Source organism: Gopherus evgoodei, chromosome 1 (assembly GCF_007399415.2).
Source record: "Gopherus evgoodei ecotype Sinaloan lineage chromosome 1, rGopEvg1_v1.p, whole genome shotgun sequence".
Taxonomy (NCBI): Eukaryota; Metazoa; Chordata; order Testudines; family Testudinidae; genus Gopherus; species Gopherus evgoodei.
The window spans coordinates 152,439,967-152,466,242 of NC_044322.1; the positions used below are offsets into that span (position 1 = coordinate 152,439,967).

Sequence of the window (26,276 nt, forward strand, 5' to 3'; positions counted from 1 at the left end):
CTGTGGAATGTCAGAGTTGATTTCTTATTCCCTTAAGAATCTCGATACAGGTTACTGAGCTGAACTCACTTTGGGCTAATGGTGCACAAGCACTGGGGCTCCCCTACTATGAGCTGAGATCACTAAGAGTTGAAATCACTAAAGAGCTGAAATTACTGAGCTGAGAGCACTGAGTACTGTGCTAACTAGTGGGGGAGCCTGAAGCTATACTGAGGAACAGAGCAGCTGGCAGAGTGGTGTGGAGCAGTTTGTGGGCACAGCTGGAACAGCCCACGGAGCGAGCGGAGCCGAGCAGCTTGCGGGGACAGCTGGAGCAGTTCACGGGACAGCTGGTGGAGCTGAGCGGCTGGCAGAGTGGAGCGGAGCAGTTTGTGAGGACAACTGGAGGAGCAGAGCGGAGTGGCTGGTAAAGCGGAACAGTTCGTGGAGAAGGCAGAAGCCGAACCCCACGGAGAGGCAGGGCAGTTGGCCCCGGACCACGTAAGGTGCCCCTTTCTACCCAGGCTCGGGGGAGGGATGTCTGCAGATAGACTCTCGAACTTTGGGGCTGCACTGACTCAGGACAGAGACAACTTTTGGATTATGGACTTTTGGGACTGTGGGTGATTTGGGGGTTGCTGGACTCAAGAGCCCAGGGAAAAGGACACGGCCCAATTTCCTGGGGTGAGTCTTTGCTCACAGTTTGGTCTATGAACTGTAGTAAGGTGTTTCCCAATTTAATGCTTGTCGTTTATCTCATGTAATTAAACCTTTTCTACTACATCGAGACTCTGTGCTTGCAAGAGGGGAAGTATTGCCTCTTCGAGGCACCTAGAGGTATGTGTAAGATTTTCCCAGGTCACTGAGTGGGGGCTTGAGCTGGTTTGGCATTGTGTTATTGAAATGAAACCTCTGGATACTGAACCTGGCCCTTGCTGCTGCCAACTCAGAGGGGCGGAAGGGTTACACAACTTGATAGTAGTCTGTTTGCAAGTTTACAATCCTAGCTGTTTATCCTGCATGAAAACATTTTGGCTAAAGAACAACTCCCAAAACAAACCAGACGTCCCAAAATAGCGAGGGAGGCAATCAGCTGTATATTCTTCTCTCAGACCAATGTTATCCAGGCTCTAGCAATCACCCATATTGTCTGTTTCCTAGTGAAGATAAGTTTCCAACAACAAAATGCCAAACAGATGAAACACTTTGTTTTGTAAACCCAAATGAGAGAAATGGGTGGTGGGCCTACCAAACTGGCAGACTGAGTATTCTGGGTGGTATGATTACCTAATTCAATAGTAGATTAGGAATTAAAGGAAGGTAATGCAATTAATGTGAATTATCATAGGTTTATGGAAAACATATCCTGTCTAACTTTATTTTTGTTTAAATGAGATTACAAATTGGGTTGATAAAGGGAACAGCAATAATATACTTAGAATTTTCTAAAGCGCTTTACCTAGTACAACACAACATTTGATTAAAAACTAAAACTATATAAAATCAACATGCCACACACTAAATGCATTAGAAACTGACTAACTAATAAATCTCAAAATGTAATTGTGAACAGGAACAGTAATCAAGAAGATGTGTTTCCAGTGGGGTCCCACAGGGATTGGTTCCTAGCCCTACACTAGTTAACTTTTTTTTATCAATAACTGGGAAGAAAGCATAAAATCATCACTGATAAAGTTTGCAGATGACAAAAAAACTGAGCAAATGGTAAATAATGAAGACAACAGGTCACTGATTTAGAGTGCTCTAAATTGCTTGGTAAACTTGGCCCAAGAAAACATTATGTGTTTTAATATGGCTAAATATAAATGTATATATCTAGGAATAAAGAACACAGGCCATACTTACAGGGTGGGGGATTCAGTGACTGAAAGAGATTTGGTGGTCATGGGGAACAATTAGCTGAATATGAGCTCCCAGTGCGATGGTGTGGTCAAAAGGACTAATGGGATCCTGGGATGCATAAACAGGAGAATTTCAAATAGGAGTAGGGAGGTTATTTTACCTCTCTATTTGGCACTGGCATGACACTTGCTGGAATACTGCGTCTAGTTCTAGTGTTCACAATTCAAGAAGGATGTTGATAAACTGAAAAAGGTTCAGAGAAGAGCCAGGAGAATGATTAAAAGATTTTTAAAACATGCCTTACAGTGATAGATTAAGCTCTTCAAGTCTATTTAGCTTAACAAAGAGAAGGTTCAGGGGTGACTTGAATGCAGTCCATAAGAACCTACATGGAAAACAAATATTAAATAATGGGCTCTTCAATCTAGCAGAGAAAGGTATAACACGATCCAATGGCTGGAAGTTGAAGCTAGACAAATTCAGAATGGAAACAAAGGTGTAAATGTTTAATGGTGAGAGTAATTAACCATTGCAATAATTTACCAAGAATCATGGAGGATTCTCCCTCACTGGCAAATTTTAAAATCAAGATTGGATGGTTTTCTAAAATGTATGCTCTAGGAATTAGTTTGGGGAAGCTCTATGGCCTGTGTTATACAGGAGATCAGACTACAGGATCACAATCGTCCCTTAAGGCCTTGGAATCTATCACACTAGTGACTCCAGGGTGACTATTTCTCTCTTTTTCTTCCCCTCTGTTAGCTTTTTGGCAGCTTTGCACTTGCATTGTAAAACTGGATTCTTCTAAACAAGCTGAGGCTAAATCCCAACAATACTAATATTATACCAGTTGAGAATCGGAGGAAGTATAAAGAGAAGAACATTGGCTTAGTTCTCCTAAACTTAGTTGAGGAGTCACTTCAGAGTACTACTGTAGAGTTAGAATCTTGGTATGACATTAGAAAACTAGCTATCAGCAGGATCAGAGATGTTTTTTGCTGTCTGAAAAAAGTTACCACCATGTTAAGACCTGTGATGAAATTTCCCCATCCACTTGCTACAGCAGGGAAAAAAAAAAAAAACAATTAGAGAGATATGATCACACCTGTGGTATAACTCATGGATCGCATCCTGGCCAGAGAGGTCTGAGCTACATGATAGTCCATTAGATATCCCAGCCTTACAAACAGGTTTAGGGAGCAACTGCAGAGGAGGCAAGACTCTCCTGCAGGGGAAAGCCCAGACGTTTGAGGCTTTCTGTGGCTGGACAGCAGAGTCACAGGAGTACATCTAACTCCTGTGGTGGACTTCTGGAACAAGGATCCAGTGTTCCAGAAGAGGAACAGGGAAAAGAAGGGACCCACAGGGAGCAAGGTGTCTCCTATACCAGATTAGAATTTTTTACAATTCAGTATAACAGTGAGATAAAATCTGCTTTTACAGGAACATTTTCTTTCCATGCTACTGATCCCAAGAATATTGACACTTTAACAACGAAGCCACACCTTACCTCAGAAATGCCAGTTTTACATTATCAGCCTAATGTTCAAGGATACTTCACAGTTTGTTCACAGTGAAGCATTTCTCATTTTGGTTTACAAACTGCTTTGCTTAAAAACAAAACCCTGCACTTTTCCTTTTAAAAGGAAGAATAGTTTAAAGTCCTTTCCTTCTTTCTAAATCAGAAGGCTATCACATTTAGAATTGAACAGCCTTATCAAAACTTCTAATCAGGGTCACTTTATAATCTAGTTTATGGTTGATTCAAATTTATATATATATATAAACACACACACTCACACACACACACCCCTCTTGGGGGTAATGAGCCAATTCTATTAACCTACATTGGGCAATTTATATGTGAGAGGAACTTCCATTTCAACCAATATGGCCTAAAAATCCTATGTTTGAGCCTAAAAGTATGTATAAATCTGGACAGGTTGCCTCCAGTGCAAGAATTTTTTTTTCAACTAGAAGTATCAAAACACAAACCATCCATATCAGTGCCAGAGCCAGAAGAATCCAAGCCCAAAATAATGCTGTAACTATCACAAGAATCAATAATTCTAAAAAACTTAATGATGCTACTGTCTGCCAACAGTTACAGTATTGGAAATCTCACTTACGGGTGCTAGCCTAGATACTTTGCAACCACTTAGACAACTGTGCAGCACAGCTTTCATCAGCTCTCATGAGCCAAGAGATTAAGACGACAGGAAAGGTAAGTAATATAGTAGCTTTATGCTAATAAACAGCTGATTGCTGGTTTTTTTAAAAAAAAAATCTGTGCTTTAGCTCAAAGGCTAGAATATAAAGAAGCATTACTGGGAAGAGGATGAAGAACTCTAAGTATAGTTTACAGAGTACAATAAGCCTCCTGACTCCTTGTTCAGAGAGATTTTCACAGGTCTTTTCATTTTAAATTCCTTTCAGTGTGTTTCAACATCTCTAATGTTGTGAATAGTAATCAGCTGAGTTTATCTTATTATGTAACCTGCTTCTCATTGCAAAGTAAAGCACTATACATTTTCATTAATGTGCTGTATAACTTTTATTCACTTTATAGCTTTAAATTGATAGGTCTTAGTTTAGGATCAGAGAGGAACTAGCCTATTTTCTTGCAGCAGAGTTATGCTCCGTTAGCAATCAAGAGGAAACACATAAAGCATTCATAGAACGTTTTGCATTCACTGTGTTCAAACTCTATATAGTGGCATGTGCGTCTCAGATCATACAGATTTCAAAATTTGATACAATGACCTCAAATTCTCTTAACAAAAGTGTTTTAATCTAAGGCACCAAACAAACAAACAAACGAAATGAAGCAGTAGCATTGGCTCTGGGATTCATGAGTCAAGTTATCCATAAATTCGCAGGATCTGTGCTCTCTCGAATATAAGAAGGAAGCTTCACAAAGTTCCTCTCTTTAAGTTCTCAGTTCTCTTTCCATTGATTTTTCAATTAGGTGATATGATGCGGCCCTGCATCCTAGGAGAAATAGCCTGACAATGTTCTATTTATTTATTTATTTATTTTAAAGATGGATCAGGTTTTTGTTTGTTTTTTTTAAAATGACATATCACCATCATGTCAGAAACAAAATCAGTTCCTCAGCTTTAGAGTGGTTATTTAACATTTCATAACATGCCACCACCAAACTTCACAGATTACATCACTACCAAGTTCATCATAATTTGCAGTAAACATCACACTTTTAATACATGAACCAAAAAACAATGTAAAAATACAACGAAGAAAAAGCATATTATTCAATGGGAAAAGTATTTAAACTACTTAAGCACAGCTGAGGAAACAAAAGCTAGAAAACCTTTATCTTACTTGAGGAAAGTGAGCATTGTAGAATGCTGCCAATGGAGCTGGATTACTCGTTCAATAGGATCAGAGGGCAATGACTGGCTTGAAGTAATTCCTGGTAGCAACTGTCCACTCAGATGGAGTAACATGTCATAAACAGTCTTCGTATCTTTGCCGAGGTTTTGTTTAATAACTTTTTCATCAGATGAAGTCATCTGGATTTTACACACATCACTAAACGGGGGGAAAACTTAACTTTACTGTTTTAAATACATTAAAACAGACTTGCATTAAAGAATAACTATTGTACCATTAACTGTGGTGAATTCATTAATAAACCATTATGGAAAGGTCTGAGGAATGGACTGTGAAAAATACAGTACTTCCTGATTTCTATACAGATGTTATGACAAAATATTTTTTTTTATTTGGTTAGACTATTTAATACAACTGAGTCTGTGCTAGTCACCATTACCTTTCCAGTACAATTTCATTTTCACCCTATATAAAAACTGTACACATTTGGGAACCAGCCAAATGAGAGAATGTCTTTTTCTTTCAGTACTATCAAAAAGCTAGGACTAACTCCGGTGATTCATCTAACTGTTGATAGACACCAGGTGCAAGAGGCTGGTGACAAAGCCCTACTTACTGGAATTTGCTTCCCCTGTTGACTCATTCATCAATTTGTTGACCTTGTGGGCAGGGGGAAAGGCGCAACTATTTATTTACATAGTTTTGCCTTGAGATAGTGGTGACTGTCAGAAACTGGGTTCATTCTGGGATCAGACTCAATTTCAGTTGTAATAAGCATTGTATATGGTTTTAATGTTGCACATGCTCTCAGAGCCTCTTGTTTGGGAAAATTTTAAAAAAGGGGAAAATAGACCTTTTTGTTTTACAATGCATAAAAAGTATGACTAATTAAAAATATCTTTGGGTTTCTCCATTTAGTTGCATATTAAAAGTAACTTGGTCATAAACATGAGTCATCCAAGAATGTTTCTAATGATGGAACATACATTGGTACAATGCAGCATTTTCCTAGGAAACATCTAAGAAAAAAATTACAATTACCGTCTTAGTGAGTGGGGAATAGAAATAGGATTGGGTCCCTTAGACCAACCAAAAAGAGTGAACCAGTTCTGAACTGCAGTTATCACTTTCTGAAAGAAGATGTATTCCTCTGTGGCTTCGTCAGGAAAAAGCGACAGTTGAAATTTATTTTCTGTCTCCTGACTTTGGCTGTCAGCTTCATCCTTCTTCACCCATTCATTTTCAAGCATATTTTCCGATTCTGAGTAATACAAAAAGTATTCCAAATTTTCCTTATCCATTTTCCAGTACAACAACAGCACTTTTTAAAAACACTAATCTTACTGAGACAACAAAGAAATAAAATACAGGGATCACATGAACTGTTACTTATATTGATTATTCCTGACAAGTGACAAGATATACATTTTGGAAACAGCAAGCCTTGCATTTCTGTGTCCTATCTTTATTTAGAAAAGGAGAAATGGTTATTACACAATCAGAAAAAGATAAATACAGATCATTCAAACTTGGCATATGAAATTATGGGCAGTAATCCTGCCAAAATATTCTTAGAAGTGGCTCCAATAAGGATAGTTTTCAAAGCTTGTCCAGGCAAGTTCCATACCACCGTAATATAGAAATGCACAACTGGCTAAGTTACCTTTGCCCAAATTATCAGGTACTGTATAAGCCTCTAATACTGGAAGAGGTTTGTTTGTATTGTCAGTTTATTGTGTATCATCATTGCCCCCACTTCTCAAAAAACCTGGTATTGTTGAATACTATATTGCATATTATCACTATCATGCCTAAACTATAAAAAGTTAGGAAATATGAAGTTAAGGATTAGAAGTTTGTCAAATCAAGCAGTCTGATGCCAGAAAATGCATTGCTCATGCAACCTTAATTTGGCCCCCTTGTGCATATGTATTGTGTATTACATGCAGAAGGTGATTACCTGTGAAACATTTGGAGCAAGTGACTTGCTCAGCATCACATAGGAACTCTGATTCTACCCCTGACTGTACCACAAAGTCTCCAATACCTTTAATAACAGTTTGGTTAATTCCAATTCCATTATGTTTTTCCCCTTTGTGTTTATGTCCTCCAGACATTCTATCATCTGCTCAGATGGGATGGGATAGTTTCCCAAATATTCACCGGCTACACTCATTGTCAGGCACCATAGCAGATAAGACTTTTCTTTAAAAAATTTAAACACTGCAGTAGTAAGCAGAAATACTGTTACAGAAATCTATATATTTAAATATTAATTGATGTTTTACCTGAAGAAGAACCTTCATAGGCTGAGTTAGTGACTGCATAGAGGTAACTGGAGGAAGTACTACGGGACAGTGATCCTGGAGTGTAACAAGGATGTGAAACAGCTTCTCCATTGTTGTAGATTATCCCATTATGGTCTATAAAATACAGATTTTTGAGCTTTAGTTTGATTAAAATGCACAATAAAAGACATTTCCTTACTGGCTGTGTATTAATGGTCCACATACACAGTTATATGCTATTAAATCTTGGTTTCTTTTGCAGCTCAGTTTATCAGGTAACACTTACAGTTTGGCTGATGGTAACATGGCACATCTCTAAACAGTAACTGAAGAAAAAAAAAGTGTGTGCAATTCCCCCTCTCCCCCCCAATAATCTGTACATCTCAGGTATGGGCACCTGCTGAATAAACCCGAAGAGCATTCCCAACTCTAAAGTTCTCAGTCAGTAACCAAGTTCCCTTTTAAGGCATGTCTAACCCCAGCTACTCATTCAGTGGGTCTCAGTGTTTCATAGTCAGTCTCTTCAAAGCACTACCAATCCCACACATTTCACAACACAAATTAAAAAGCAGCATCTACAGAAGGCTCAGATCTGTTGAGATAAGCGCAGGAGTAACAACACAGAAATGTAATTCATGTTCTCTGAAAATACCCAGTATTTTTTTTTAAATCCAAAGATACCCTTTCTCAGTACAGTCTTACTCTCCACTGCTACAGGGGAAAAGAGGCTACTAACAGGAAAATAGGCAATTGAGAAGTAGTGGAAGATTACCAGCAGGTGAGGTTGAGAATGCACGAGGATGAGCTAAAAAGATCAAGATAGCTGACAAGGAGCAGGAGGAAAGAAAGGCATTTGGAGTGAGATAACACTGTAGATTTAGGGAGAGAGTAGGCAGTGTGGAACTGGTATCTTGAAGGTGAGTAAGAACTGGATTTTGGGCAGCAGGACCCAAAAGAAAGCTGAGGGATTGTGGGTTGCCTGCTGTGAGTTGATTCCTGGATCATGCACTTCCCCAGAGATACAAGTGGAGCTCAGTCTCCTAAATTCACTCAGCCAGATAGCTCTATTGCAGAGCTCCTAAAATGATTCATGACTTAACTTCTGTACTTGGAAAGATAATGGAGCAAATAATTAAGCAATCAATTTGCAAATATATAGAAGATAATAAGGTGATAAGTAACAGTCAGCATGGATTTGTCAAAAATGAATCATGCCAAACCAATTTGATTGCTTTCTTTCACAGGGTAAAAAGTCTTGTGGATAGGGGGGAAGCAGTAGACGTGGTATATCTTGACTTTATTAAAGCTTTTGATACAGTCTCACGTGACTGTCTCATAAACAAACTAGAGAAATGCAACCTAGATGCAGCTACTATAAGGTGGGTGCAGAACTGGTTGGAAAACCATTCTCAGAGAGTAGTTATCAGTGGTTCACAGTCATGCTGGAAGGGCATAATGAGTGGGGTTCTGCAAGGATCGGTTCTGGGTCAGGTTTTGTTCAATAACTTCATCAATTATTTAGATAATGGCATAGAGAGCATACTTGTAAAGTTTGTAGATGATACCAAGCTGGAAGGGGTTGCAACTGCTTTGCGGGATAGGATTAAAGTTCAAAATGATCTAATGAGATTGAGATATCCTATCTCCTAGAACTGGAAGGGACCTTGAAAGGTCATTGAGTCCAGCCCCCTGCCTCCACTAGCAAGACCAAGTACTGATTTTTGCCCCAGACCCCTATGTGGCCCCCTCAAGGATTGAACTCTCAACCCTGGGTTTAGCAGGCCAATGCTCAAATCACTGAGCTATCCCTCCCCCCTGAACATACTGGAGAAACGGTCTGAAGTAAGTAGGATATAATTCAATAACGACAAATGCAAAGTATTCCATTTAGGAAGGAACAATCAGTTGCACACATATAAAATGGGAAATGACTGCTTAGGAAGGAGTACTGTGGAAAGGGATTGGGGGATCATAATGGATCACAAGCTAAATAGGAGTCAACAGTGTAACACTGTTGCAAAAAAAGGGAACACCCTTCTGGGATGTATTAGCGGGAGTGCTGTAAGCAAGACGCGATAAGTAATTCTTCCGCTCTACTCTGTGCTCCTTAGGCATCAAGGGGTGTACTGTGTCCAGTTAAGGGTGTCACATTTCAGGAAGGATGGAGACAAACTGGACAGAGTCCAGAGAAGAGTGACAAAAAAAGGTCTAGAAAACATGACCTAGGAGGGACAACTGAAAAAATTGGGTTTGTTTAGTCTGCAAAAGAGACGACTGAGAGGGGACAGGATAACAGTTTTCAAGTATGTAAACTGTTGTTACAAGGAAGAGGAAGAAAAAAAATTCTTAACCTCTGAGGATAGGACAAGAAGCAATGGGCTTAAATTGCAGCAAAGAAGATTTAGGCTGGACATAGAGAAAAAACTTCCTAACTGGAAGTTAGGAATCAATTGCTTAGGGAGGTTGTGAATCTCCACCATTGGAGATTTTTGAACAGCAGGCTCAGGGCCAACCCACAACATTTTGGCACTGAGGCAGGGAGCTCAAATGATGCCCCCATACTCCCTCGCTTGGGCCAAAAAACTTTGAAAGCTCTCAATTCTGCCTTCTTCCAGACCTACTTCTCTCATGTTATTGCTCTTCTACCCACCCCTATAAAGGAGAACTAACAACTTAAAATACCTTGTTCAAAAATTTTAAGACACTTAACTTTCAAATGCCTGAACAGCAAACATAACTTTTCTTGTCTGCATAGTAAACACTGGCATTTTTATCTGTTTGAATAATTGAAGTGGTGCTTTCTGTGCTTTCTTGGCTGCAAAGATTTGAACTGCTTCCTGCTGAAGGTCCACAGTCTGGGCCAGCTCATGCTCTACTGAGATGGTTGCAAGGCCGACCGGCCTCTCCTATATCATTGTGGAGCATAGATGTGTTTTTATTAACTTCAGCTTGGAGAAGCTGCCTACTCCACTGGCAACTGTTACAGGAAGTGTTAGAAGTATGCGCAGAGCAAAAAAAGCATTTGGAAAAAGGGTGGTCATCTCATTTGTGCATATATATTCCAGAACAGCCTTTGGAGTTCTTGAAAGGGCTTTCAGTTCATCACCTAAATCACTCGCATCAATATCGCGCATGTCATCATGTGTCAACACTGTTTCTAGTGCCCTGCATTGCTGGCGAACGTCTTTTTCAGGCATAGTGAGGAGTTTTGGAATGTCATACAACATCCCAAATATACTGCTGTGTTCCTTCAGCTGCATGAAACGTTCAACTGTATTGCACAATCAAGCATCTGGTTAAAGAATTCAACTTTGAATTGTTGTTTGGGGTCTCTTATGGAATTATCCTGTGCCTCGTAATCAAAATGTCGTCTTCTTCGGTGACTCTTGTAATCTTGAATGGGTAGGAAAAGAGCTTCAGTGTGATGTTCCTCTACCAACTTCTGTGCACTTTTCAGAACATTTTGAAATCCCTCATCTGACCGGTAAGACTGTAGGTATGACACTGCTTTGTCCAGTTGTTCCATTGCTCCAGATACATCAAGGTCAACACCTTGGAGTCTCTTGCTTACAACATTTATTTCAAACAGTATGTCATGCCACAACACTAAGCCACACATAAATTTGAAATTATGTATGTTTCTGGAGATTCCATTTCCCTCTGCCACTGTTGTCCCATAAACAGTTCCTGTCACAGCATTATCCTCCATAATGGCAACTATGGCATCATCTATCTTCCCAATTTGGTGTTTGATAGGCTTTATCGCCTCCACTCGATTTTCCCATCGTGTGGCACTCTGTGGTTTCAGTGTCAGAGAGGATGTTCCCAGATATTGCTTCAAAAATTTGCCATCGATGAGTTGATGCAGAGAAAAAAAATACACGGATGATTTGAATTACATTAAAAAATTCTGCAGCCTTGCTGGAAGCTGATGCTGCATCACTGACCACCAAGTTCAATGAAGAATTGCATACGAAAAAAAAAACCTCGAGGATTTAACTCTCGGATCCGTGTCTGCACTCCTCTGTTCTTTCCTCTCATGTTGGCACCATTATCGTAGTCCTGACCTCTCATATCAGCTATCACAATTCCCGTATCTTCCAGCTTTTTAAGAAGCACATGTGTGTCATACCACCTCCTGCAGTATCATCAATGTCAATATATTCTAGAAAATGCTCTCTGACAGTCACCATTGCAGGGACATTTTCACTAGGTTCTGTTGTTGTTACAAAAAGCACCATTAAAGTCATTTGTTCCATATGGCTGATGTCAGGTGTGCAGTCCAGAATAACAGTAATATCTTGCTGACTTCAGATCTGCCACAACCTTCTGTTTGACTTTTGTTGCCAGTAACGGTATGACCTTATTTTGAATGGTTTTTCCAAAGTAGTGGTGTGTGTACATCTCTTGGGTGGTGACTCTTCTTAGGTGCTCCTGGAGTACAGCAACAAACTCAGACATCAGCTCCACAATTTTAAGGAAGTTTCCAATGTTTGGCACATACAGCTGATCTGCAGTGCCACGTGGTGCTAGGTTTTGCGTAGCAAGCATTCTCACAAAGGCAATGAGCCTTTTCGGAACATTTTGCCAATTAAGAGATTCTGATCCAATCTTCTCTTGATGCTGATCATATATGGTGGCCTATAACCTTAGACTCATCTCAAGCTCTTTCCACCTATGGAATGCTCTCTGGCGATTTGCTGCCTTCTCATGGCATGCCAGATTTCTAGCCAGATTTTTCCAGTCCTTTGTTCCTCTAGAACCCAATGTGGCTGCAGCATTATACTGGAAGAGTTTGCAGTAAAAACAGTATGCAGTATTCTGGGTTTTTGAGTACATAAGTCATGGTCTCTTCACTTTGTCACCATTGGGGATTTCACGCCAGTAATGTGTTTGACGGAAAATTTGATTTTCATTGTCTTTGGGGAACATGAAGTTTCTCACTTGCTGTGGCCCATGCAGTACAAGGAAGTCCCTCAGGCTACTGCTCAAATGGGTTCACAGTCCTGGATCATCTAGACTTAACTAAACTCAGCAGCAGCTGTTTCTTCCACTTCCACCACACTCCTCTCTGATCCGCACTTTTCTTCAGGAATATGCATGGTTACATCCATTTGAGATGGAGATATGGATGCTGCAGTAGCTGCCAGGTTACCTGTCCTCTGACTAGCTGGAAGATCAGGCATCTCCTCACCACTCACATCCTCACTGGGGCCTGAAGGCTCATGTGAACATTTGCGTCTATGTATCTCAGGAGAGCTCCTTCCTGCTTAGATAGAAAAGCTTCCTTTGCTTTCTTTCTTTTTCTGAATGCTGCCCCAGAGGAGTGTTTTATTCTTTCACCCAGGACTGCTGTTCTGTGCCAGCTATAGTGGCTCTCAACACTCAATTGAAGGGGAAAAATAAGCAGGCTGGTAGCAGGGCCTGAGTGAGGGAAGATATCGACATCTTAAGGGCCTAACTGGCTCCCACTACTTCAGTTGACTGCCCGTTCTCCTCAAGTGGGTTCAGGGAAGCAGCAAGAAACAGGGGCTTTCTGAGAAGCTGGTGTGAATCAGTCCAGGTTTGTGGGGGTGCTAGAGAGGTACATAAAAGGCTCCTTCTCCTCTCTCTCCCTGCAGATCCTTCTGCTTTCTGTTATTCCCTCTCACCTTTTCTCCTGCCTGCCTGTTATGTCTCTTGTGCCCTCCTTCCTCCAGCACAGCACTCCACCATCTCTGTTCATCTAGAGCAGAGAGAATACATATGCACCAGAAGCAGACAATTTTCTACACTCTGGGTCCTAGTGGTGCCTTCCACCCCACCCCTGCTCAGTCTGGCACCTGAGGAAAGGCCAACCCTGAGCAGGTTAGACAAACACCTGTCAGGGATGGTCTAGATAATACTTAGTCCTGCAAGGAGTGCAGGGGACTGGACTAGGTGACCTCTCGAGGTTCCTTCCAGTTCAATGATTCTATGAAGTGGAACTGCAGAGGGAGTTGATTGACTTGTCAGGCCTGGATATTTAGGGCATGTAGCTTCAGTCCTGCACAGCAATTCCTGCTTTAGGCTCCAATCACCAAAGCACATGTTACACCTTAAGAATGTGAACAGTCTCATTCTTAATATTTTGTACAGTTAAAGTCTTAGGGGCAACTAGTATTTGTTCTGAAAGTCTTGAACATTTTTATAAAACATTCTTTGAGACTTAAACGGAGCTAAAAAATGAGACCTCTCACTTTAAGCAAGTGCTGAAGTCCTTTGCTGGCTTGGGGCTCTTAGTGTTGGGGCTATTAGTATTGAGTCATTATCCCCATAAGTGTCCTCTGTGTTCAGTCAGGGAGCAAATGGAAAATCATACCCAGTTTAACAATTTTAATTTCTTTGGCTCCTACGTTTACAATAGTTAATGTCCAAAGCAATCCATGTGTGAAATGTTGTGCTTGGGGAAAACAGGAGTCATTTAAGTCTTTAGTCAGAAACAGTGATTATTAAATTTGTCCAAGACTTTCAGAACAAATAGGGTGCCTTTGAGACTTTGTTAAAAAAAAAATTGAGGATTTGTTGTTTTGACTTGTAAAGGGGTTTGCATCAAAAATAAGCCTTGTCAGGAGACACTACTGCTGCCTCAACTATGAAAGACTGCAATTCTCAATCAGAACCTTTAGGTGATCACAAAAGAATCTGAACCTGAGATCTCAATTTAGCTACCATTAAAGTTAATGAAAATACCCATATTGGCTTCGTTACATTGTTGATTGTTGCCTCATGTTGAAAAGGCCTAAAGATTTGACTGGCATTCTTTGAAAGTTATTTTCCTTTCTTAACATATTAAAAATTCCATAAAAAATTAAATTACCCCAGTAAGTCAAATTAGTAGTTTGCCCAAAAAGATAAAAATAAATAAGCTAAGCTGAACTAAAAGTTTTACATCAAGTAAAGAAAGCACAAGGGGCATATAAGACTCATGAGTGAGTGACTGACTGTACTCCTGCACTAACCTACTGAGTATTTAATGTAATTTGAAATTTGTTCCTTTTTTTTCTTCAAAGGTGTGTAGAACAGTCATATCCACTGGAAGGCCAAATACACTATTCTGGGCAGGGCACAGTGGCTCAACATACAGGAATTAAACAGAAGAGAAACTAGTAACAGTTTTATTACTCTTGAAGTGACTGCCATCAGAGTCAGCACCAGTTTAATCAATTAATCAATTAACCCTGCAGCACTTTGAAAAACAGTAATAGGCTCTCATCGGAAAAAGAAAATATAGTGCAACTGTAGAAGAATGGCTAAAAAAGCCATGAGTGGTTGTTATGGAAAAATGTACACACTATTTACATATCAAGTAAAATAAACAGAAGCCAAAAAGATACTTAGATCTTTGGCTAACTTTTTACTCAGTACTCAAAGCACATTCACTTGCAAAAACACAAGCACACTTGTCCAATGTTTTTTAAAATAGTAACATTTGATAGACATGCCAGATCTGTTAAATATGTGTAATCAGAGATTTTATTCCATTTAACAAAAATCACAAAAAAATTACATGCCATAAATGTATGCTCACTGTGTAATATGGTAATATCTTGTTAAATAAAGAGATCTGATGACCATTTTTATGTATAATGTTTCTTTAAACACAAGCTCACTGCTGTAATTGTTTAGTTTCTGGTATTTACATGGCGAGGCTTTGTAAACCTGTTAAGAAACCTGTTCATAAATAGATAGTTTAAAAATGCTACAGAATGTACTCATTTTAACATATTGTATAATTTCTTTGTAATTACATCTTTATTAGATGTAATCTGTTTATAAGCAATATTTTTTACTCCAAGTGGGAATAAAGTATGAAATAAGAGTTTCGTACTAATTATTTAAAAACTTTATATTTGAAGAGCTACGATAAAGAGGTTGTCACATGGGTCCTCTGGGATATAATGTAGTGGAATTCTACAACATTAGAACACAACTCTTCAAAGTCCTGCACCTTGTTTCCTCTTATCAATGAAAAATGCTCAGGACTCCTGTGCAACGATTGTCTAACAGACAGGATAACTGTATGGAAGCCAGTGAAGGATGGCTGTTGTGGAGTGGTAGTGCTGGGCTCTGGTGGGCCGCTGCAAGTGACCTTTTTGGACGGAGCTATGCCTTGGGGCTGAAGCATTAGCAGGCATCACTGGGAAAGATAAGCAGCAGCCCATAAACAAGTTTAAGGACCTGGCAAAGGGTCTTATCTCTCTTCCCATTAGGCTAGTCACCTTTGAACAGGTTCTACAGGCCATCACTACTTAGGTGGGAACCAAGTGGCTGCAAGGAATGAATACAGCAGCCCTAGCTGAACCCCCCTCAGGCCCAGGGGAAAACAGTTCTTCAGATCTAATAGAGCTCCCTTCTAGTCTCATGAAGGAAAACAAAATTTGAATTCACTGAAGACTCTGCAAGGTTCAGGCAGCTACTCATTCTGGATTCTTGCAGGATTCAGAGGCATCTAAATAAATTCTGAACATCAGTTGAGTCTTACGGGCAAATGAGGATCCTCCTTACTGGGATCATTTTTGAGGTTTTACTCAATTCTATCTGATTCAGCTTCAAACTTCCACCGAGATAAGAAAAACTAGAGATACAAATCAAAGCTGTCAATTAATTCCAGTTAACTCACACAATTAACTCAAAAAAATTAATCATGATTAAAAAATTAATTGTGATTAATCACAGTTTTAATTGCACTGTTAAACAATAGAATATAAATTGAAATTTATTAAATTTTGTAGATGTTTTCTATATTTTCAAATATATTGATTTCAATTGCAACACAGAATACGTGTACAGTGCTTACTTTATATTATTTTGATTAAATATTTACACTGTAAAAATGATAAAAATAGTATATTTCAATTCACTTTATATAAGTACTGTAGTGAAATCTCTATCATGAAAATGCACTTTACAAATGTTGATGTGGGGGGGTGGTAAAGTAACCGCACTCAAAAGCAAAACAATGTAAAACTTTAGAGCAGTGGTGGGCGACCTGCGGCCCATCAGGGTAATCTGCTTGCGGGCCTCCAGACCATGTGTCTATATTTGAATGGCCGCCCACAGCTCCCAGTGGCCGCAGTTTGCTGTTCCCAGCCAATGTATTCTCTGTTGTAATTGAAATCAATATATCTGAAAATATACAAAATATCCACAAATATTTAAATAAATGGTATTCTATTATTAGCAGCATGATTAATCGTGCGATTAAGCCCAATTATTTTTTTTAATTGCACGACTAATCACGATTAATTTTTTTAATCGCTTAACCGCCCTAATACAAAAGAATAGTACTGAATGGTCCCAAATCATCACAGACATAGATCCTGTCTGGTTTTTCCTAGAATTAGCAACCTGTTCTTGTTAATCTGAGGAATGTAAGGGCCTCAAATTCGCAAATTACAACATGCAGCCAGACCTCTCTACATTCACAAACTGCCCCACTGATATCCAATGGGGTTCTCACAGACAGAGCACTCTGCTTCCCCAAATTGTTATTTATGGGATTGGACTCAAGCAATAAACTGAAAAACAGAGTCACCCTGTGGTCAAAGTAGAATTTATCTTAGTTCTATTTATATCACCTTACAAACATACACTTGCTGCTGAATTGTTTGGTGTGGGTTCCGAATGTATTTTCACCACTGCACACATTCTAGTTGCCTGCCTTAGCCTGACCCTTCTGCAAAGATAATTTCAATGGTTGTAACCGGATTCTAAAGCATGGACATCCCAAGGGTCCATCCATGTAAGTTGACTTATTTTACACTAATTTTGACACTAATCAATCTGATTTTTTTCCAGTATTTTCACAGTATTCCAGATATATTTGAACAAAACATTACAAAAAAAATCTCATGTCTTTTCCAGAATCTCAAAAATACTGAACACCATTTCCAACTATTATATAATTACTCTGCAATAACTTTACCATTCAATTATGCTGCTTTCTTCTGTGCTGTTATTTCTTAACTAGTTCAATTGCAGGTGGCACAGAAATTGTCTATCAACCATAGCTCTTTGTCAGCCTAATTTAAATTAATTTATTTTCCTCCATGTAGTTACATTATACTTTCTACTCTTACTCCAGTATTAGCACAATTATTCTAAAAATTGTAGGCTTGACAGACATTTTTCAATAAATATCCAACTTATTTTGTCCCCCTACTTTCAATAAGAACAAGCCTGAGTCTGTATGAATCCCAACATGTTATAAAAATCTCATTATGAGTGGGAGTATATTTACTTCTAAGTACTAAGTAAAACAACTTCCTTAAATAAATAAGTAGCTATGATCATCATAAAAATTATAGACAGACTATCATAGTTAATGTAATTACAATGTAATAACATAATTAAAAAGATTAAGTGAGGAAATGTTCACTACTCTTACCATTTCTCAAGACAATTTGCTGGTCTGTGCAATGGAATGCCAGGTATGGATACACGGTAAGAAGGCAGTTCTCAGCTGTTGCAGCAATCTGAAGCGAGAACCTGGGGAGGTCAGAGGAAAGGAAAGAAGTATGTCTTTTAATATATGAAAAATTATCTTTCAATATTTTCTATTAATATGGCTGTTCTTCTGTTAAGTTTCTCAAATATTTCACAGTCAAGCTTTTTTTATGGTCATCTGCTTTTTAATATTGCCTTAGATTTAGCCGTTGTACGGTGAACAATAAAATAAACACAGATATTAAGGTAACAGTAACAGTAATCAACACTAAAAATAAGATATGCAACCGACTTCTGTTCTCTTGTACAAAGTTGCAGTAAGTAGGGTTGCACTGCTGTGAGAGCACAATTTGGAAAGTTTGTGTATATCAATGATCCACAAAGAAGATTGATACAATAGTCGTTCTCTCCTATCCAGCACATTCTACTCTGAACATGAATGTGTCATTAATTTGAAAGTTTAAGGGGTAGAAAGGATTTTTTGAAATAAATGAACTGTGTCCATCTGAAAACAAAAAAATAAAATTAGAGTGGATGTTTATGAGCATACTAAAGGAGGTTGCTATCTTTCAAAATAGACTATGCAATTTTCTACACTAGAGAGAGTTTATCACACCTCAAAGAACTCAGTCAAAACAAAAGAAAAGAAAAATGGGAAAGCAGTGTCAGCTACTCAGCTGTCATCTACTCTTGACTCTCTTGAATCCATGAAGTCAGAGGGCCAGAGAAAGTTGCATATGAAGGTCTATAGTTTCACTTCCCTTTTCCTGCACTATTACACGCACTTTTTCTACTTTATGTAAAATTGATAATAACTTCATCCCATAACAATTTTACAGTATGTTAACACACAGGGAACATATATTATACAAACAGATCTTATACTGCCAAAAAGTAAAAATCTCTAAAAAGTGATTAAGTTATAGGTCTGAAGCTATAAACACTTTGTACCACTGGTCATGTAAATTTATGACGTTTTTCCATGAAGATATATTATAAATAGTAGGTGAACACAATGAATTTATTGTTTGTGTTTGCAATGGAGCACAATCAAATCATATTAAAAAGTCTAGGTGTTTTATCTGAAGATAAGGTAATCATCCTCCTAGGAGGTGTGGAATTACTATATGTGGTGGATCACTCACTCAGTGGAATCAGTTTTTAAATGCTTAATAAACAAAATCAAAATGTATTTATTTGAATGAACCATTAGTGGTCCACTCATTTTCATTAAACCAATCCTGAGATTTTGTAATACTTTATTTAGGGAAACAGAACACCAACTGAAAAAATATCTATGCTTTTTTATTTTGTCCTAAAGACTTTCAGGCAATTTGTTTCAGTGAATACAAATACATGAGTGACATATTTTGCATTAAAGTAGCTGAATTGTGACCAACAGGGACACTGGAGAGGTCATAGTAGATCATGAAACAAGCATCCTGTCTCCAACAGCATTCAGTGCCAGATGCAGACTGTCTGTCAGCCATGAAAGATTTCTAAAAGGACAGATAGCCCCAAGACATCAGGATCTTTCTGACAGAAAAAAACTTATCATCATCATGATCTGGGGTGGATTTTACAGAATACAGGAAGAAATGGCATGGGCAATGAGAACAAGACTGCTCCAAAATTAATAAGGGTAGGAATATAAAGGTTCAGATGCTTTAAAAGATCCTGAAGGGCCAAATGGATCTTAGAGTGCAGCAAACAGAACAACTCTGATTAGATCCAGAGTTTGTGTAATTGGCATGGAGAGGGCGGAAATAAGATGTTCCATGTATGCTCTGTAGGATAACAACTGTCCTTTCCATTCATTTGCACATGATGCCAAGTACAATGGGGCCCTTATTGGACTTGGGCATTTTGCTACTACTGCAACTCAATAATCATGTTCAATGACAGACATCATGTTTTCACGTGATGTGCAAGATTTAATGCTTGTGCTGTAAGTGCATTTAAAATCATTGGACACTGCTGCCCAGGGATATCAGCACAGATCGTGGCAGCAAGTTACAGAGCCAAGGTCAAACATCTCAGGCTCCCACTGCAGTGCTAAGAACTGTCATGTAGATGTTGTGGCTCTGGCTCTGATGCCCACCCCCTTCACTAGGCTGTAGAGCTCTAGTCTGTTGATCCAGGCTCTGGGACTCGCTGCTGCTGGCTGTAGAGATGTAGCCTACTAGGGTCTAGGGCTCATGCATACACCTCTATCCCGATATAACACGGTCCTTGGGAGCCAAAAAATCTCACTGCCTTATAGGTGAGATCACGTTATATTGGGTTTGGTCCCGTATGCCGTGCCGGACTGGACCGGCTTCCCCAGCGGTGATTTAAAGGGCCTGGTGCTCCAGCCACTGCAGGGAGCCCTGGGCCCTTTAAATCACCGCTGGAGCTCTGGCAGCGGGGCTTAGGTGAGGATTTAAAGGGCTCGGGGCTCCCCACTGCTTTACCGCATTATATCCGAATTCGTGTTATATCAAGTCGTGTTCAATCAGGGTAGAGGTGTACTTTCCAAGAGCGAGGATCCATGCAGGCAAAATGTCAAAGAGGATTGGTCCATAACCCCCAGAGACTCCACAGGCCCCGCTGCAGAAACAGATAGGATGTGACAGATGGAAAGAGAAAGAATTGAAAGTTGAGGACATGGAGGCAAGGACCTTATTACTGTGATCTTCCTTCTCATTAAAGTTATTCAGCTACCCATCATGCAGACTTTTGTTAGATACTTTTGCTATTCAGAGCAGACCAACCACTCATTCACCTGATCTAGCATGTAAGATATTGTGCAGTACACACAGCTGGAAAGCCATAGATAATGCGGGATAAGCAACATTCTGTTAAGGAAACAGTAGAAAATACAAACCCTTAGATACTAAAAGAAGAACAAGGCTATCACAGTGGCTAATAATTCCATTATTAAAATGCAAGTTTTAAAGCTAGACAATATAGGTCAAATCCTATTAACTATACCAAGCCTAACACTATGGGTTTGGTACAAGATAGGACTACAGAGGTTGGCCTAAGTAATCTGCTCTCCAGAGACCAGCAGTGGAGTCAATCTGCAACCACTACTATAACATAAGGTCTACTCTACAGTAAACACTTGCAGCTCTTATGTTCCACCTCTGTAAGAGTAAGGCAGGTGGATCTGTCAGGTGCCTCCACCCAGAGCAGTGAATGAACACCAGCAGAACACAGTAGCATTGCACCTATAGATGTCAGGCTTATATTGTTGGGCAAATAATTGATATTTTCTGTTTGGTAACCAAACTGAAAAAGTCTGGGAAAAGAATTATTTTGGTTCAACCCTAAATGAAAATTTGTTGGTACCTCACCAAACAAAATAACTGGCAAAAAGTCATTTAGGCTCAAATGAAATATTTTGTTTGACCCAAAACAAAATGCTGCATTTCACTTTGTGGTGTTTTAGGGCCTCCTCCTCTTTTATGAGGGGTGTAGTTAAATCTAGCTACATTTCAAAATGAAATGCTTTAAAATGAAAAGTCAAAGTGTTTCATCTCAAAAATATGAAAACAAAGCCTTTTTCTGAATTTCACACACACCATTTTTACTAAATCAAAACTATTTCCAAAATTAGAACGAATTCGCAAACAGATTTAGCTAACCCAGAACTGCATTTTTTGATGAATAAACTACTGGCTGAAGAAATTTTGCCCAACTCTACTTCAGACCCTTTGTCTGAGATCCTGGCATTTATTTCTCCCCTTCCACCATATATAGCAGAACTGCATTGGGTTCTATTTTCTGGCTCTTTCGCGGTGAGAGAGGCCAAATTTGCTGTTACATAAGTCCTACTAAAGCATCTGTGTAGTCAAATACATAAAATAAATAAAAAAGTGTAATGCGGATTAAAATGGGAGATCATCAACATGCAGCATTCTCATTGATTTTTTTTTCCCAAGTATTGGAGTGATTTTTCCTACAGCGAAGGATCTAGATTTTGTAGCTAAGTGTGACACCCCTTCTATTTTCTGACAGTCTCAGCTTTTCTTCCTGCTTTTACTTGCATCAGTCCTGCAGAATAAGAAGTCTGTCAATCTGGTTGAGGGCAGTTAAAGAAGCAAAAATTGAGATCATCAGTTAAAAAAAAAAACCTACAAATTAACTGGAAAGATGGGTTGTAAATCAAGGTAATTTTAGATAAATATTAGTGTAACTTCTCATGATTCATTTAATTTAATCTACACAAATAGTAAATTGCCTTCTTAAAATACAACCATATTCCTTCACTTTAGAATTCAGGTTTATAGCTAGGTATAGTCTGATTTTACTACAAAACCTGCTTGCCCATTGTGTACTAAATTGCATCTGTGAAACAGCTAGGTCCAAGAATGCCAAGCCACCATGACCTACTCTTATTTATGGCACAACGATTTATTATTTATTAAATTAGATTTCAATCTTATACAAACTCAATACCAAAGGACACCAGTCCAAACTTTGACATGAGTGTCCTTGATATGCACTTAGAAATCCAACAATATAGGAGACGCAAATAAAAATTAACCAAAGCAGCAGCACTTCATCTCACCTTTCCACACACCATTTCATCCACAGTCATGTAACCCTTATAGCCTAAAACATCCTGTTGTACTTTCCCTAGTAGACAAAAATCCCATCCTCAACTGCCTCAGCCTTTCACCAGTGCTCACCCAAATAGACAGGTTTTGCCATTGGTACCCACAAGATACCAATTAACCTAACACAGACAAACCATCAAAACAGGTCCCTTGACCCAACAGTGAAATGCAGAAGAATTGAATTTCCAGCTGCTTATCTTCTAATCACATTCCAAATACTAGATCAAGAGCTGGAGTTCAAGATCTTTGTGATTCAATCCTTCACAACACATACTGTCTCTTTGGAGGCGGAAAAACAGAGAGGCTTTTTAATTCTGGTGGTACAATTCAAACAAATTAACATCTTTACAACAGCAATAGTTACAAATATTCACAATACACAATATTCCTTATGTGGTGTATAAGAGGCTGCATACCAAATAATTATTCTCCAAATGTATTGCCTCCATTGACCCAAAGTGTGGGAATGCATCTCTTGTCAGGCAGCAATGGAACCCATTTCACAGCAGTGGGCTGCTGGGGAAGCACGTCCCTCTATTTCAACATTCTACAACTAAAGACTCAAGACACACTCCAACACCTCACTTGTACCTCAGTTCCTTTCTAAGATCCCATTCCAGCAAAGCAATTTAAGTTCACAAGTAGCCCCACCACTTCACTGGAGCTGTTCACATGTTTCAGTACTTTGCTGGATCAAGGTTGAACCTCCAGGGACATCCTGTAAATCTCCCAAGCACAGGTTGGGTCAGGGTGAATATGCAGAAGAGATACATTCAAACAGAAATAAGTTATTTAACAAAACTCTTCATGACATTGCCTCCATTCATCCTCACTGTGACAGCCTAACTAGCAACAACTGCGCTAAGTAGGTTAAGGGGTGACTGTATTATAATCTATAAGTACTTACACGGGGAACACATATTTACTCTTCAGTCTAGTAGAGAAATATATAATACAATCCAATGGCTGCAAGTTGAAGCTATACAAATTCAGACTGGAAATAAGACACACATTTTTAACCATAAGACTAATTAACTGTTGGAACAAATTACCAACAGTTGTGGTGGATTCTCCATCACTGCCAATTTTTAAATCAAGATCAGATGTTTTTCTAAAAGATATGCTTTAGGAATTAGTTTTGGGAAGTTCTATGGCCTGGATTACACAGCACGTCACACTAGATGATCATAATACTCCCTTCTGGCCTTGGATTCAGTGAATATAGTAGTACTCCTCCACCTTCCTCCTAGCTGAAGTAATTGAAGCATCATTGTCCCAAATAAAGCACACACTAAGAGCTAGACTTAGAGGTTTGCAACCCAACCTGAACTCAATTGGACCCAACTACAAGTGGTGGATTGGGGTTGGATCAGATGTAATTTCTATTAGTATACATTCGGTTAGCTAATCACTTTATCACTGCCTTCATCTAACTTTCTTTTTTGCCTGCCTGTTAACAGGGCAACTAAGGGCAGGAAAACATGGGCAACTCCCTGCAGGGAGCAGCTCCCCACATGGTTCCCAGTAGCCTTATCAGCATGCCAGGGGAAGTGAGCCAAGAAAGACATGCACTACAGCAAGGGCCAGGAACTATGAATATAAGTAGAAGGTCTCCTCCTTACCTCACTAAGGTCAGTCTACAAGGCAGAAGCCTCCCAGCAGCAGGAGGAGCTGGACACACTGGTGCAATGGGAGGAGGAGTATGATCAAACAGATGCATGGAATCTGCAGTCCACAAGCAGCAGTAGCTGCCGCTCCAAAAGAGCAGGAATCTGTATTGGTAGGCGAGACACATTTCCTGTGCACAGATGGAACATGCCTGTCCCTGGGTGCAGTGCAGGGTGCTGGGCAGCTGGGATCTGGCTCGTCCACTTCCCCTCTAGCTGGATGCAGCAGTGGACATGGGGTATGCATCCCTGGCATCCTGATGACACCTGATCCATAGAAGCAACCCCCTTGCAAGTGGCAAGGAACACTCACGTCAGGTTGTGGTTTTATCTCCCTCAGTACTGCTGCAGGACTCAATCACTTTCACTCCAGGCCCGCCCCTACTCCTTTCATGTGACCAGAGCTGAAGGTATTGCAAGCTGGGGTTCAGGCAGGGATGGTGCTGAGGCATGGAGTTCAGACTAGGATCTTCAGCTCCCTGGAGCTAGGTGGGGTGTCTGGTCCTGGTGGGATGGCAGTGGCTGTAGTGTGTGCCTCCTAGTTTGGTCACATAATACAACACTGTGGTATGTCAGTACATATGTGAACCAATGAGTCTCTGATACGGTACTGAAAAGTGCAACATGTATTGTAGATGGCCCAAAGCTTCAGCATGTTGATAAGGAGTGAGGCCTCATGCGCCAACCACAGTCCCTGCACTTTCAGTGACCTCAGATATGCCCCTCAGCCCATCATGGAGGCATCAGTAACAACTGACCTGGTTGGTAAGGGCAGCCAAAAGCAATGCCTTAGTAAACAATCGATGGATGCTTCCACCACAGCCAGGAGTCTAGGCCCAGTGGAGGAAGATGAACCAGTCTGTCTAGAGATTGAAGGGTAGGATGGTAAAATCGTCCTGAGCCACATTTGAGGGGGGACAAAGGTGCAACCTTTATAACTAGACCATCTGCATGCAAGAGTCTCAAAAAACTCCAAACTGTCATGGAAGGCTTAGTTTGCCGTCTGTGGCAAATGGTCTGAAAATGGTTGGTCAGCAAAAATGCTTTCAACATCACAGAATCTAATGGGGCTACAATGAATTCTACTTTTCATTGGGAGCCAAAATTGACTTCCTAGTGCTTAGGATGAGACCCAGACAGTAAAGCAAACGCAGTATGTTTGCTGACATGAGCAAGAACTTGCTGTCTAGCGCTACCCCTCAGTAACCAGTCATCTAGATATGGGAAGATGTGAATTTCCTTCTTCCTAAGATATGCCATAACAACAACCACACATTTGGTCAAAACCCAGGGAGTAGAGGAGAGGCTGAATAGAAGTACTATGTACTAAAAGTGGCATTCCGACACGATGAATTGAAGGAACTTTCGGTGGCTTGGCAAAATCCACCACATTGAAATAGGCATCCTGAAGATCCAGAGCAGCAAACCAGTCATCCTGAGAAAGCACAGGGAGAATAGTCAACAGTGACCATTTGGAACCTCATATACCTGATATATTTTTTGAAACTGCAAAGATTGAGGATGCTTCTTACCCCTCCCTTGGATTTGGGTACCAGGAAGTATCAGGAATAGAAGCTGTGAACTTGATGTTCCAGTGGAACTTCTTCCACCACTCCCAAAGCTAGTAGAAAGTGGAACTGCTTGAGCAATATCTCATGACGGGGTCCCTGAAGAGGGGTGGAGGGGATGTGTGGAGAGAAACTGCATGGCATAACCCAGTCTGACAGTGCTTAGGTCCCAGCTGTCAGTCGTGATAGCCCTGAGCATTATGAAAGAGGGACAGTGTGTCCCCAAAGGGGAGACATGAGGATAAAGGAGCAATGACTAGAATGGTACTCTGGTCCAAGGAGTCAAAATGCGCACTTGGATGATGCAGGGGGTTGGGGCGGGTGTATGTAGACTGACCAAACCCCAGATATGGTATCTAACCCTCTTTCTGGGGTAGTCCTGTTACATCAGAAGAGGAAAAGGCTGGCCAAACATGCACTGCGGACAATACTACTGCTGCTGTTAAATGCTGCAGTGGTGTCTCCGCACTGCCAGCGCGTACAGCC

At 39.9% G+C, this 26,276-nt stretch overlaps 1 protein-coding gene across 1 annotated transcript in view; it reads right to left on the bottom strand.

Moving 5' to 3' along the window:
• CFAP47 (cilia and flagella associated protein 47) overlaps positions 1-26,276 on the bottom strand; it is a 681,124-nt gene that overhangs the window by 534,151 nt on the left and 120,697 nt on the right. The window contains 4 exon segments of the mRNA XM_030575652.1: positions 5,185-5,394; positions 6,238-6,457; positions 7,485-7,619; positions 17,893-17,993. Of these exon segments, the coding sequence (XP_030431512.1) occupies positions 5,185-5,394; positions 6,238-6,457; positions 7,485-7,619; positions 17,893-17,993 (666 nt within the window).